The following is a 15,324-nucleotide window of genomic DNA, read 5'->3' as shown; positions in this document are numbered from 1 at the left end:
CTTATGGATGGTTGGAGACAACCCGAACCCCTATACCAGGTCTAGGAGTTTGGGCATATACTGCGGGGACTTCCCCTAAACCAGGGACACCGGACTATACTTGGGATATGCATGCCCCTATGCCCCCTTTTACTTTTCTGGTCTGTGCTGAAGCAGGGCATCTCGTCGGTAAGTCACGGGGCTTCTTTCCATGGAGGACTTTGTCTGGAGGTCTGTGTCTACATGTACCCGGAAATATGACTCGGCTCCCGGATACATTTTTGGAGTGGCCAGTAACTCTGGACCCCGTCTAACTAGACACAATCTGACAACACTTTTAGCGCAAAGTCCACCCTGAAACTCATAGCCTGAGAATCTCCACTGGTTAGCACTCCTGGAAAGGCAAAATACACATACATCCTTTATTGTCATACAATACATTCATTGCAGGTATAATACAGAGGTTGAAGAGCTGCCAATTTAAAACCTGAAACAAGGGTCAGAGGTACTGTAACCAGACGTGCATAATACCTTTATTTATGGCCTTTTTACCCCTTCACCGCCACAGAACTGCCTTTGAAGATATGCTCCCTGGAAATGTAGGAGTCATAGCAGTACAGGCTCACAGACAAGAGTCCTATGCCCCTTAGGAGCTGCCCAATCTGTATCTCTGGGATTATTCTGATAGAGAAGCAGACAGATGCCTGAAGGCCTGTCCCTATGGTGAACACCCCCAAGGGAATGAGGAGGCGAGTATATCCCTGTGGTGGGATCCCCAAGGGAATGAGGAGGCCAGTATATCCCTGTGGTGATATCCCTAAGGGAATGAGGAGGCCAGTATATCCCTGTGGTGAGATTTCCAAGGGAATGAAGTAGGTTAAGCTATCCCTGTGCTATGCACCCCCATGGAATTGAGATGTGTCAATACAAGCGGACTATGCCCTCTGTTCCCCCATTCAGGAAATATTATATAGAGAGAAAAGTAAATCAGAGACAAGCAGTCAGTTATCCTCAGATGGGATATTCCAGGTAGCCCAAGCAGTGTCCCTGCAATATTAATGGTTATACAGTTCTACCAGAAGAGCAATCCTAATTATTGTGTCCTGTCTGGTGATAGTGATCCTAATGGTTTCGGTGTTAAAATGTCTGGTCCCCCATGACAATCCTGACCTGCTGACCAGTGAGTTAACATATTCAGGCCCAACAGATGTAGCTAGACTTACTGTTTAAGGAGCCAAGAGAAGATAAGCAAAATGCTGCAGCTCCGAGGACAGTTAAAGCTTTGGCTGCCTGAGGGGGTTCTGTTCTGCTGAAGGGGACCCCCACAAATATTTTCTCACTGTCAGGGGAAGCCACGGGTTCGGAACACTGAGCCTGGCTATATCTTTGCATTATTTACATCATTCTGTTTCACATTTCCTACTGTTCTGTAATAAAACATGTGTACCAGATGTGTTAGAAATCTCTCCCACTGAGCACAGGACGCAGTCATAACAGCAGGCTTGTTCTCCTCTTCTAAGGACTCTTCTGGTCCCGTGAAGACAGTTGTTTGAGCATTGAGATCTTGGAACCTAAAATTAAAGATAAGTAAATTACACAAAACAGTACAGACACGTAACATTTGTGATACTAACTCAAAACCTAGACCAGTATGTCGAAACACTGGTTCTGAAAGTCCCAGCTCATATACTGTGCACAACCGTATATACCATATTAAACACAATGTTAATAAAATATGCTTTAATATATCCAAAGTCTCTGGGTATGGGGAATAGAATAGAAAGCTGCTCTTTATTTTCTACTAGCCATTATTCCCCACATACTTATCTAAGAGATTTGGACTGGATTTTAAGAGTCCCCTCACAACTTATACTTATGGTTGGAGTGCCCCTGAACCCCCATACAGGTTCTGGTCTACCTGGGCATTAACTGGGTATCCGTCTTAACCTAGGGACCCCTTATAATTACAGGGACACTGTGCATCCCTATGTCCCATATACCTTTCTGGGCTGTGCTGAAGCGGGGAACCATAGCGTGAGTTGCGAAAGCATTTTCAAGGGGAGATATTGTAAAGACACTGTGCCTACATGTATACGAGAACCAAGCATGATTCTTGGGTACATTTTTAGGGGAACCAACAACTACGGGCCCCAACTACCTAAGCATATTCTGACAACAATTTCTCATCAAAACAACACTTTAAACTCGTGTCCTAGCAATCACTGCTTGCTGGCATCCCTGGAAAGGCAAAAACACATACAGTACAATTCTGTATTCACACATTCAAGTACAGATTATGCATATACAGTTACTGGACTCAAGAGCTGACACTCCTAGACTCTTATACTCGTATCAGAGGTAACCAAAACAGGGCTTCATCTTTATAAAGAACTTAGTTACCCCCGCACTGTCACACCTCCCCCCTCAAGATGAAGGCTCTGTGGCAGTCACCTCTTCTGATGGCTCCACAAGCCTGGATGTTCTTGAGGTTTTTGGCTCACTGGGTATGTCGTGTCGGGAGAGTCCATCAGCATTACCATGCTCACTACCCTTCTAGTGCTGTATGGCAAAGTCAAATTCTTGAAGGGCGTAATAACCTGCCATTCTCCCCCGACACCCTCTGTAGCCAACTTAACGGTTGTGACCAGTAATCACAGTAAAAGACCTGCCATACAAATTGTCACGGTGGACCAGTACTTATCAACAATTTTATATTTTTGGGATTCTCAATTCAACACAACAAGGAGGGCAAAATAAATTGTCATTTATTTCCTTGATAGACAAACACATGACAGACTTAGAATACACTTAATATAACACTTACTGGGATGGGGAAATAAAATAAAACGTCCTTTGCAAGAAAGCGCAAGAAATGCAGTCTCTGGTTCAAGTCGGTTTGACTAGATCGCAAGTTGCCGATCTAATAACTTCGTCAAATAAAGGAATTTCATATTAGAAGTTCGTAAGAATTTGTTTGGGAGTCACCAGGGCTAACGAATTCCGGAGTTTGGGGTAAATCCGTGGTTGCGATGTTATTAATCCCTTGCATCCTGGAACTGCTACCGCTGTACTTGAACGGATTCCTCTGCACAGTTTGGTTTCGTAATGAATTACATCTGAATCACACCGGGAATAGCTCGACAGGCGTGGTTATAGGATTCACAACCCTATCTTAAACATGTCTGCCAAATCCCCTCCGTGGGAACATTTAACCCACCAATCTCTGATTTGCCCGTAGTTTGCAAAACTGGCAAAAAAGGCTTTCCGGTCTGCAAAGCGCATGTGCTCACTTGACACCCATGCAGTTTAGCATACCTGGAATACACACCTTCCCTGGTAACCCTGAGTCCTGGGTTTTGCTCCAAGGTTCGAATGGCTCATGCTGGATGTCGGAATCTAGCACTTAGCAACATCCCGGCCATTTTCACACCTTGGATCTCTGAGGCTTTTCATCCCTGTATTTACCCTAGACTTAGAGGCTCCCACTTAATGGGACCTCGTTGAAATGCAGGAAGGAAAATACCCTCAGCTCATTCACCCTAAGCATATTTACATGCCAAAGGATTTCTTCCCGGGCTTACAGAAAAACAATTCCTTCCTGTACATTTTATATTCACAGTATTATCCACTTTATTAAAACATCATGTTCTGGGTGTACCACAACTGTAATTTTTATATGTATGTTAGTGGTTTATTTATTTACACTTGCACACCAAAAATTAGGGTGCTGGCTGTCTACGTTCGCGAGTTAGCCCACTTAATTGAAAAGCTTTCTTGTGGGAACCCAAGTTCACCTAGTTCCCACATCAATTGACCTACTTCTCAAGGCCATTGACTTTCCGCCTTTCAAGTTACGCGAGCTAACAAGGTACGGATACATTGTATCAGTAAAACACTTCAAATCTAACGCAAGCCACTTATTCAATTGACTTGCGGTAACGGAGTCGAATGCTTGAAATGGACACCCATATTACACAGCTGTCTTCCATACTCAGCACTGGCTTTGGCGCTCACCACGCCATCTTGTGCCTGAAAATCAGAAAGCACAGTTTACATGTATTTCTACTACAGTAGGCAGGATAGAGCCAACAAACTGGGGTTAAGAAGGCTGGGACAGGGCAAATACAGCAGTGCAAATACTTTTAACCCCTTCATTCCCAATGCGAGTTGGGGCTAATCAGCTGGGTATAATACCTTTATTAAGGCCTGATTAACCCTCTTATCGCCACAAAAATAGGGCTGTAATTTTGTCAGAGCCCAAACGATGGCCAGGCATTTCTTTTCAATTGTGGCATAAGCCACTTCCCTGGTAGCACTTTCCTGCTCAAGTAGATGATAGGGTATTTGCCCCCCTCCTCGCCCACCTTGCTGAGTACAGCACCGATACCTTAGTTTAGTCAGAGGCATTGGTCTGAACAAGGAAATGCTTGGAGTAATCAGATGCTGCCAGGATGGGAGCACTAGCCAGCGCTGTTATCACGGTAGACCAGGTTTTACCAACACATTAATACCGGGATTCTGGATTGAGCACAACAAGGCGGGCAAAATAAATTGTCATTTATTTCCTTTTAAGACAAACACACTATCTTCACAATTACACTGGATTAAACACTTACTGGGATGGGGAAAAAAAATCAAATGTCCACGGAATTAATGACTTAGCAACAAAGTCTCTGTACACATGCATGCAAGTGGGTGTGCAAATTGATCCGTGCGACAATCCTTGACTAGGGGTGCAACTTGCCACCCTTATATCTCCGCCGGTAGGAATAATTTCAAAAGTCCTTACAGGATTCGTTCGGGAATCCCCAGCTCAAACAAATTCTGGAAGAGGGGTGTGTTAAAAGGGTTACACCCCATTTGGCCACCCCCTACTCTCACCTTGAAAGCAAGGGGTTAACTGGACTGTGGTCCTGTAATGTGTTTTTACCTTGCTTCAGCATCCTAATGTATATTCCCCTGTAAAAATGTATTGTTTCTGTTCCAGTGTTTGCACCAACATATACACTGGGATTGATGCGGGAAGCTTAAGGGGTTAATGAGCTACAGTTTAGGAAAATACAAATATGTGTGGTGTCTTTTCAGAAATATCTGGGCTTCAACAGGCTTGATTGAAGTTGGGTGTGAAAAGTACAGAGGGGGTTTGTTGTATGTTAATACCTAATTGGCAGGCCAAGGGTATATTGCTGGTAGAGACAGCTAGGACCCAGGTCTGGAGCATTGGGTGTGAAATATAGCACCTGTGACAAATGTTCTCTACCCAGGAGGCCCAGCTTCAAAGGATTTCTTGACAAGGGGTTTATGGGGGCCAGGGGTGCGGCTACAGAAGGAGATATCAGAATGAGTGACCTTATTAAATATAAGAATATTATGAGATGTCCTCAGCTGAACGTGCTAAAAGCTACATGTGTGTATTCGTGGGACCGATTTGCACATAATGATTACAGACACCTGATGTCTAGCAGGTACTAAAAGACAGATATTAATATCTCTCTTAATTGTAATATTACACAGTAATATTTAGTCCCATTGGGAGCGTCATGCGTGCCGGAATGTATTAATAATCTCGCGTGCCAGTATGTATCACTGAACTGAAGTTATGAAGTTATTTAGATAGGAAAAGCAGTTTTAAAATGTCCTGGAGTGGGAGGAGTTTTACTCCGGGGTAAGACTGTCAACCCCACCACTGATTTATGACTGGAATTGGATATAAACCATTGACCACCCTATACTCAGTTGTCTTCATGTATTTTCGTGATGTCTACATCTGTACCTGAATTATGGAAGAAATGGCCCATCCTGTATCCTGATGGCTTTCTTGTCCAAACCTTTAAGTAAGTGTCTATATTTTGTCTGTTATTTGTATATCTCGTGTGTTCACCTTTTTCAAGGAATAAATTATATTTATTTATATCTCAGTCATGTTCAGTTCAACCCAGGTATTTTTGGTGTATATTATAAGCTTGTCATAATAAACCTGACGAAGCACTACGTGCGAAACGCATAGAGATCACGTGGCAGCAGTTCCTGTGGAGTTTTGCAGTCGGTGGGAGCGGGTCTCCACGCATCAAACAGGGTAAGTACTCAGACTGGTCCGGACCATTTCTGTAGTACTAGTGAGATTCAGTGTTGACCCGGTGCCATCCCCCGATCATATTGGTGTATGTACCAGTTATTCTAACGTTATTTGTATACCTTTTTTCCTTGTTTATAATTTGTATCAGTGGAGGCTGTTTGCCCACTGTCCTATTTTCCTTTTTAATAATAAAGTGCCATATCCCTTAGTGCGCCTGCCTGTCATTTGTTTTTCCTGTCTGTGCGCCCCCCTTGTGGGAGCTCACCTTTATAGGGGATGTGTGGAACCCCCCCAGACTAATGGCTGCAAAAGGGACCCTTTACAGTGACAACTTTAGCGCGGAGCAACACACTTATCTTATGTCTACATCTGTACCTGAGTTATGGAAGAAATGACCCATCCTGTATCCTGATGGCTTTCTTGTCCAAACCTTTAAGTAAGTGTCTATATTTTGTCTGTTATTTGTATATCTCGTGTGTTCACCTTTTTCAAGGAATAAATTATATTTATTTATATCTCAGTCATGTTCAGTTCAACCCAGGTATTTTTGGTGTATATTATAAGCTTGTCATAAAGTTACCGTGACAGGGTGCAATCCTTTGTTACGGTGTAAATAACCCCTCACACTCCGGAACCGGTGACGCTGGAACTTGGACGTTTCTTGGTTTAATCAGGTGAATCTGATAGTGAATCTCTGTAGGGCGTCAGGCATTCTTATAGGGTTAATGGACCTATCTTTAATATATCCAGCCAATCCTCCCATGGGAACAACTTTTCCCATGTATCCCTGGCTTGCCAGAAGCTTGTAAAAAGGGCAGAAGTTGCTTCCCGGTCTGATAAGAGCATGCGTCAAGATAAAACATAAACTGCTTAATATACCGGGCCCAACCCTTACCTGTTGACATCAAGTCTGGGGTTTGGCTACCAAGTGTGAAGTGCCAATACTTTGCACCGGTATCTGATACTTACAAATATCCCGGACACCCTAACACCTCGGGTCTCTGAGGCTTTTCAACTCTGGACTTCTCTAGAAACTGAGGCACCAACTTAGCAGGGTGACCTTTGTATTGTATTGTACTGCACCGACACACTTTATTCGAGCAAATACCCAGTATGTACCTGGCAGATACCTGGAATGCGCCGCTCCTCACCTCTGACAAGCCCCGTTGCGTTTGCCTTCCCAGCCTGGGTTCATGCCTGGCTGACGGGCGGCTGATCTGTTAAATGATAATGATTAGGATTTAATAGGCTGCAATGCTTCGCGTGTCTACCAGATGGCATAAATTCATGAATTGTAATGCAATATATATATGTATATACTGTGCAGTATTGCAGCCAGCGGGAATAAAATGCTTCAATCCCTGCCTGGAAAATACCTCAATGCACTCGGGCAGAAAACAGTCACAAACCTCAATACACCCGGGTATACCCGAATTCGTGGGACTAGCCGAGCTCGAATAAAGTGTGTCGCCAGTGTATTGTATGTTTTTATTTATATAGCGCCATTAATGTACATAGCGCTTCACAGTAGTAATACATGTGGTAATCAAATAAATTACAGATAATATAAATAACAGATCATGGGAATAAGTGCTTCAGACATAAAAGTAACATTAAGGAAGATGAGTCCCTGCCCCGAGGAGCTTACAGTCTAATTGGTAGGTAGGGAAACGTACAGAGACAGTAGGAGGGAGTTCTGGTAAGTGCGTCTGCAGGGGGCCAAGCTTTATGTATCATGTGTTCAGAATATCCACAGTGCTATTCATATGCTTCTTTAAGCAAGTGTGTCTTAAGGTGGGTCTTAAAGGTGGATAGAGAGGGTGCAAGTCGGGTACTGAGGGGAAGGGCATTCCAGAGGTGAGGGGCAGTCAGTGAAAAAGGTTTAAGGCGGGAGAGGGCTTTAGATACAAAGGGGGTAGAAAGGAGACACACTTGAGCAGAATGCAAGAGTCGGGATGGTGCATAGCGAGAAATTAGGGCTGAGATGTAAGGAGGGGCAGAAGAGTGTAGAGCTTTAAAAGTGAGGAGAAGAATGGAGTGTGAGATGTGGGATTTGATCGGAAGCCAGGAGAGGGATTTCATGAGGGGAGATGCTGAGACAGATCTAGGAAAGAGTAGAGTGATTCTGGCAGCAGCATTTAGGATAGATTGTAGGGGAGACGGGTGAGAGGCAGGAAGGCCGGACAGAAGGAGGTTACAGTAATCAAGACGGGAGAGAATGAGGGCCTGAGTCAGAGTTTTAGCAGTTGAGCAACAGAAGAAAGGGCGTATCTTTGTTATATTTCGGAGGATAAAGCGACAAGTTTTAGAAATGTTTTGAATGTGAGGGGCGAATGTGAGAGAGGAGTCGAGTGTGACCCCTAGGCAGCGTGCTTGGGCTACTGGGTGAATGATCGTAATTCCAACAGTAATGTGAAAGGAGTTAGTAGGGCCAGGTTTGGGAGGAAGTATGAGTAGCTCTGTTTTAGCCATGTTGAGTTTAAGGCGGCGGAGGGCCATCCAGGATGATATAGCAGAGAGACATTCAGAAACTTTGGTTTGTACAGCAGGTGTAAGGTCGGGTGTTGAAAAGTATATTTGTGTGTCGTCAGCATAGAGGTGATAATTAAACCCAAAAGATGTTATTAGGTCACCTAGAGAGAGTGTGTACAGAGAAAAGAGAAGAGGTCCCAGGACAGAGGACGTACGAAGATGAGAAATCCCTCAACTCATACATCCATAACATATTTACATATTAATGGATTCTTTGCCAGGCTGACAGAATAGGGTTCCTGTCTTTATATTTAAAACACCGTTGAAATACAGTTTTATTTTTATATGTGGGTTCTGTATGGGCATCGTACACTTTAAACTAGCTGCACTCCAAAAATTAGCATGCTAGCTCTCTCCTAGCAGGATTTAGGGACTTAATTGAACAAGCTCTGTGATGTGGTCTACGGGTTTCCACTTGGCATACAATGTAACGCTGCTCGCCGGGCTCGGTTACCGCAGATGGATTCCATCAATTATAAAACTATAAAATACTGTAACACTCTTCAATCCTTTCCTATACTAGGTCGAGACCTACTTGGGGGTGGTTCGCGCTTGCCGTCCCGAGTCTCTTTGCGTGTTCCCTGGATTCTTTTCCCAGCCATTTGGATAGCAGGCTGAGCTCTTCCCTTGCTGAGAAGCCCAGGCTCTTGATTGTGTCCTTCAATGTGAGCTTCTATATTCGGTTGTTCTCAGGACGGTCGTCAAAGTTGGTAAGTCCTGTTTGCACCATGTCACGCCGGATCATGTACTTGCCCATGTCTGTCAGGCTTGAGGCATTGGCATATTGGTTGCGTTCTGAGGTAGTTACTGGGAGGGTCCTTGCGGACGCCTCTTCCTTGGCGTGGACGCGTGATGACTGCTGGTCAGTGTGAGGGGCTGTGTTTTCCCGTGTGCGAGCCTGTTGTAGTGCATCCGTGTGCGCTCTAGTATGTGGATCACTGTTGCGGCTGTGGCTATCTCAGGTAGCGAGTACCCTAAAAGGAACAGCGTCTTCTCACGTGGACCTAGCAAGTCTTCGGTGTCTGTGGTATCACTCCCGTCGTGTTGAGATGGTGCGCTGGTATTTACGCTGAAGAGGCTCCTCACATAGTCCTCAGTGCGTAGAGCTGGATCTTCTGAGGCTATCCTTCTGTACGGTTGCTCCCCGCCGTCCTGTCTCGCAGCTGCTTCTAAGACCTTGGCCTGGGCCATGGCAGCGGCATCCTCTTCTTTGCTTAGGGCTTCTAGATCCGCATCCAGTTCAGCCTTTCTACGCGCAGCAGTGGCGGCATTGGCGGCGTTCTGCTCCTTTTCTATGCACGCTCTTTCTGCCCTTACGGTTGCCTCTCTCCGACCGTATTCGGCCCTGGCACGTCCAGCCTCGGCGGTGGCTCGTGCCTTGGTAGCGCTTGCGCTTGCGCTGGACGTGTTGGATTGCACTGATTTTGCTGACCTTGATGAATGCCTGGATGTGCTGGAGTGCTGCAATGCAGTCTCCAGGAGGAGCTCTTTTCTCATGCTTTACGCGTCTGTGATAGCGGTCCGCATGTGGCTTTCACGTGTAAGGTCATTGTTATTTTGTATTTATTTATTTATCAAATGTTTTACCGGGAAGTAATACATTGAGAGTTACCTCTCGTTTTCAAGTATGTCCTGGGCATAGAGTTAAGATGACAAATAATACAGTACATGGTTACAAATACAGTTACATAAGTGAACAGGGTATACATTACTGTATATACAAGACATTTCATGCACAGTTAAAGATAAGATATACAGTATTATAGGCGTATGGGACTTCCGGAATAGATCCTCCCTCCCGGTCCCGCTGTCGGACGCGCTAGCGGGAGCACAACCGGATGAAGAGGGTCTGCCGGATAGACTCACGGCTGACGCTGGGCAGTTTGTCCATCTGTGTGTGAGTGTTTCACTGTTTTTACTTTTATGATTGTAATAAAAACTTTATCCCCCACTAATCCAGGCTTTGCCCATTTCTTGGCATATGGGCGCCTGGGAGAGGAGCTACTCATACACTATCCCCATTGGGAAAGAAAGTCAAGACGCCACTGATCCAATTGAGACTGATGACAACATCCACTGAGGGAAGGGGCTCACACATGTCCGTGTGAGTTTTTCTTTTCTACCACCATTCCTCTATTATAGAGGAATTATTCTACCAACTACATTCTCCTCTGAGGGTGAAGTCTCACATTAGCCCGTGTGAGTCGTTGAAACTTATATTTTATGTTTCATATATTGTTTATTTATAGACACCATTTGTTTATTCACATACAGTTTCCCATTTCCCATCTCCCCTCCCCCTCCCCTTTCCCCTCCCTTCCACCATTATCTCATTTCAAGAGCAATCAATGTTTACTTCAGACATACATTAATCCTGTGTATTCTATTATCTTTTATCTTTTTGAGTTCAACACTTTGCGCTGACCACTAGCATACTTCTATTGCCGTTATAAGAAGATCCTGGGATTTATCTTCTTCAAGGTCCAGCTGCAGCAAAAACAACAAGGGCCAGTATATATATATATTTTCTTTTGCTTGGTTTTATATGAGTCCTTAGACGTTCCATTTCTACACGCCATACACAGTAGGGAGCGCCCCAGTTTCACATTCTGTTTCGCCATTGCATCCCGTCCTGGTGGCAGCACCCTGTTTTAGAATTTTAAGAAAGAATACTTGCATTCTCTTTTTTTCCATATATACATATTTTTAATTTATTCAAGTCACAATTAAAGAAGAGGAAGGAATAGAGATGGAAAACATTAATGAAGTTACGGAAAGTGTATTCACGAAAAGAATATTTAGAAGCAATAACATAGAGAACAAAATGAAAGAAGTAGAGACAGCTGAGATGGGGGATATAGAGACTATAAATAATGAATTCGATAAATTAGAGACTCTTTTAAAGAAAGAAACAAAAAAGTTTGGGACAAAGTATATCTGGAGAAATATCTAGATGTAAAACGCATACCAAGGGGTTTGCGTTTTTCAAAGAAAGCTTCTTTTGATTTGGCAGACATAGAATATAATGTTATATGGGAAGAGACTATGGATGCCTGTTCGTATGACCTCATGAAATTAATTATCAAACATCATACCAAAACTCTAACAGAAATAGATAGGGAAGTAACACTAATTCAAAAAAGATTAGAAACAATAATGGACAACCCCACTTTTCTGAGTAGAGATAAGAAATTGGCAGACGAAATAGATACCATAGAAATTAATCTAATAGTGTTAAAAAACTAAAAATTCAGATGAGATGAGGAGGATTACTTAGTTGGCTCTAATCCAAATTGGCAGACAGTCACGCTAGTTCCACCCACTACACCAAAGGAAAGGAAAAAGATGTTTGATTACAGAAGTAGGGATGATAACAATAAAGAACCCAGAGCAAGCACATAGGGTTACCCAACAAAGATAGATCATTCCAAACCACATTCAAAGTATGAGAGTAATAAGAATGTCAAATTTACTACTGACGAAAGGCATATGCCTCCCAGAGAGTGGGTCCCTGGAGATCATGAAACCTCTAGGGAACTAAAGGATAGGAAAAATTACCATACAAATAGAGAAACTAAGCACTCAGATAATAATAGAAGAGATGATGATAGAAAACAGACGAGGCAGGAATATGAACATGAGGGTCAATGGCGGAGCAGGAATTACACTCCCAAATATAGCGAATATCATGAACATCGCTATAGAGCCAGGTCGCCCATAGTTACCTATAGAGCCAGATCCCCTCTAGAACGAAGGGACAATAGATATGAAAGAGAGCGCAGTCAAGGGAGGGAGCGTAGGTCACCTAAACATCTAGGGACTTCTCTAGAACAAAGGGACAATAGATACGAAAGAGAACGCAGCCAAGGGAGGGAGCGAAGGTCACCCCATAGACATCCAGGGACTTTTTTAGAAAAGGCACCACCACGCAAAGCACCTCCTCTAGTAACACAGAATCGGTTCTTACCTTTGGAAAAACAGAGAGAACAGGATTCCCCAAACATAGGAGCCAAAGAAAGGCCTCACGAGGCAAACGGGGAGGAAGACGCTCACAGAAAAAGACCAGCGACGTAAATAACATTTTAAATTTGAGCAAAAGAAGTCTAGATGCAGATGAATTCAGTTTAATCAGAAAGGGTTTAAACTTTGCACCAGCTGCTAAAGCAAATGGTTTTAATTTATACATTGATGCCCATAAATTCATTAGGCAACTAACCCTAAAGAATTTTTTTCTATCTAAAGAGGCTCAAAGTAGAGAAATTGTAAATAATAGTACAATTGCGACAACAGAGGAGGACATTTTTAAACATTCAGCACTTAAATCAAGATCAAAATTTTATCCCAGTTGGGCTAAGAGTCACAATATAGAGACATTTCATCAAAAAATCCAAGAAGACTTTGAAAGATTAACCTCAACTAACACAAATAAAATTAAAAATAACTTAACTCTCAAAGAGAAAATTGCCCTGAAAACCTTGGAAGAAGATAAGTCAATTACTTTAAACAAGCAGATAAAGGAGGGGGGGGGTAGTCATTATGGACACAGAATACTATAAGGGGGAAGCAGAAAGAATACTTTCAGATATTACCACTTATGAATGCTTAAAAACAAACCCACATAAAAACTTTTGTAACTCGTTTAGATAAGGGCAGGGAGGTAGGGGTTATTAACGAAAAGGAATATGAATACCTTAATGTGAAATTCCCTATTATGCCCATTTTCTACTTCCTGCCCAAGATTCACAAAAGCGTAACAGCACCGCCAGGATGACCCATTATCTCTGGGATAGGCTCCCTCACGTCGCGACTGTCGGAATATATAGATGTATTCTTGCAGCCGTACATGGTGGAAATGAGGTCCTATCTCAGAGATACTACCCAAGTTCTTAATATGTTAGAACAAGTAGAATGCAGACAAGGTTATAAAATGTGTACCTGCGATGTAACATCACTGTACACGGCTATTAATCACGATGATGGAATTAGAGCCATCGACAGAAAACTGAGTACAGATAAAGATGTACATGTTGGACAAAAGTCTTTCATCTTAGAGAGCATAAACTTTATTTTAAAACACAATCTATTCAACTTTGATGGAACACATTTTTTACAAAAATGTGGAACCGCCATGGGTACCAAATTTGCACCAAGTTACGCCAACCTTTTCATGGTTGCTTGGGAGAATGATACCATCTGGTCCGCCCATGAATTTGGCGCGGATTTGGTCCTGTGGCGGAGATACATTGATGATATCTTCTTCATCTGGAAGGGCAGTGATGAAAATCTAAATTCTTTTCTGGAATACATTAATAATAATCAAATCAATCTGGCATTTACAACATGCATAGGTACGAACTCTGTAGACTTCTTAGATCTAACCATCTATATAGAAGACAATTGTCTCAAAACAAAAACGTTCTTCAAGCCAGTAGACAGCAACAACTATTTATTAAGAACTAGTTGCCACCACAGAAACTGGTTGACCAACATACCACCAGGCCAATTTCGTAGAATCAGGCGGAATTGTAATGACAAAATTTTTTTTAAAGAACAAGCAGACATTTAAAAAAAAGTTTTATTAAAAAAATATATGTCAACGATACGATGAATAAGTCAATTAGGGAAGTAGGCCTTCAGAAACGTGAAGACATCTTAAAAACAAATCCATCAAAACCTAAATAAAATTTTAATGCAATATTTTTAACACAATTTAGTCAAGACTTAGGGAGAATACAGCAAATTTTAAACAAACATTGGCATCTTCTACAGGGAGATCCCACACTTAAAGATCATCTTCCAGAAAGACCCATATATAGGAGGGCAGACAGCATGAAAAACAGACTGGCTCCAAATTTATTCCAATCAGAAGATAAAAAGGTCAAAAAGGAAGCAAATTGGTTACCCAAAGCAAAAGGTTTTTTTAGATGCAGTACATATAAAGCATACAAACAAGAATCAAAAGAAAAGTCAGAATTTATCTCTAATGCAACAGGGGAGCGGTTCAAGACTTCGCATTTTATGAATTGCCAAACTGAGTACGTAGTCTATTTATTGAGTTTCCCATGTGTTCTCCAGTATGTCGGGCGTACCAGCAAGCCCTTGAGGGTACGCATACTGGAGCACTTGGGCAACATTAGATGTAAGTTGATGACTCACAGTGTGTCAAAACACTTTGCACTCAAACACCAAGGAGATCCATCTGGCTTGGAATTCAGAGCCATAGAACCAGTTCCCCCCAACTGGAGAGGGGGGGACACACTAACCAAATTAGCAAAGAAAGAGACTTTCTGGATTTATAAATTAAAAACTTTGGCCCCAAAAGGACTTAACATTGATATCGACATCGGAGCTTTTCTGTAGCAACATTACTAACCCTCCCACCCCTTTTCGCCCATCTCCCATTTCCCTCCCTCTCTTATAGGAACATCACGTCAGTCTACTCTGAATGTGTTTCTTCCAAATGCTACCCCATTATTGTATTATCCATTCAATGTTTTGGTTTAAAGATTTTACTGATGGTTTGTTAGCTATTGCACACTGTTTTTAAAAATTCTGTATCAGAATGAATCAACATTACAGTTACAAAACAACATTACAAATAATAAGGCCAAATGAGTGAAAAATTCTAAGTGCCCACATGTGTGGGATCTGTCCATAAGGAAGAACAATATATATATTTTTAAAAGTAAGTTAAAATAATATGATTTTATACATGTGTAACGGTATTTCTGGCCCGG

General features: G+C 42.6%; 1 protein-coding gene across 1 annotated transcript in view; it reads right to left on the bottom strand.

The window, feature by feature from the left end:
• The window catches only part of LOC142465513 (vomeronasal type-2 receptor 26-like), a 146,359-nt gene that overhangs the window by 73,162 nt on the left and 57,873 nt on the right, over positions 1–15,324 (bottom strand). Inside the window, exon 5 of the mRNA XM_075569499.1 lies at positions 1,427–1,550. Within this exon, the coding sequence (XP_075425614.1) occupies positions 1,427–1,550 (124 nt within the window). The remainder of the gene's footprint in view (positions 1–1,426; positions 1,551–15,324) is intronic.

The sequence above is a fragment of the Ascaphus truei genome, chromosome 1, assembly GCF_040206685.1.
Source record: "Ascaphus truei isolate aAscTru1 chromosome 1, aAscTru1.hap1, whole genome shotgun sequence".
Lineage (NCBI taxonomy): Eukaryota > Metazoa > Chordata > Amphibia > Anura > Ascaphidae > Ascaphus > Ascaphus truei.
This window is presented reverse-complemented; position numbering and strand designations above follow the sequence as displayed.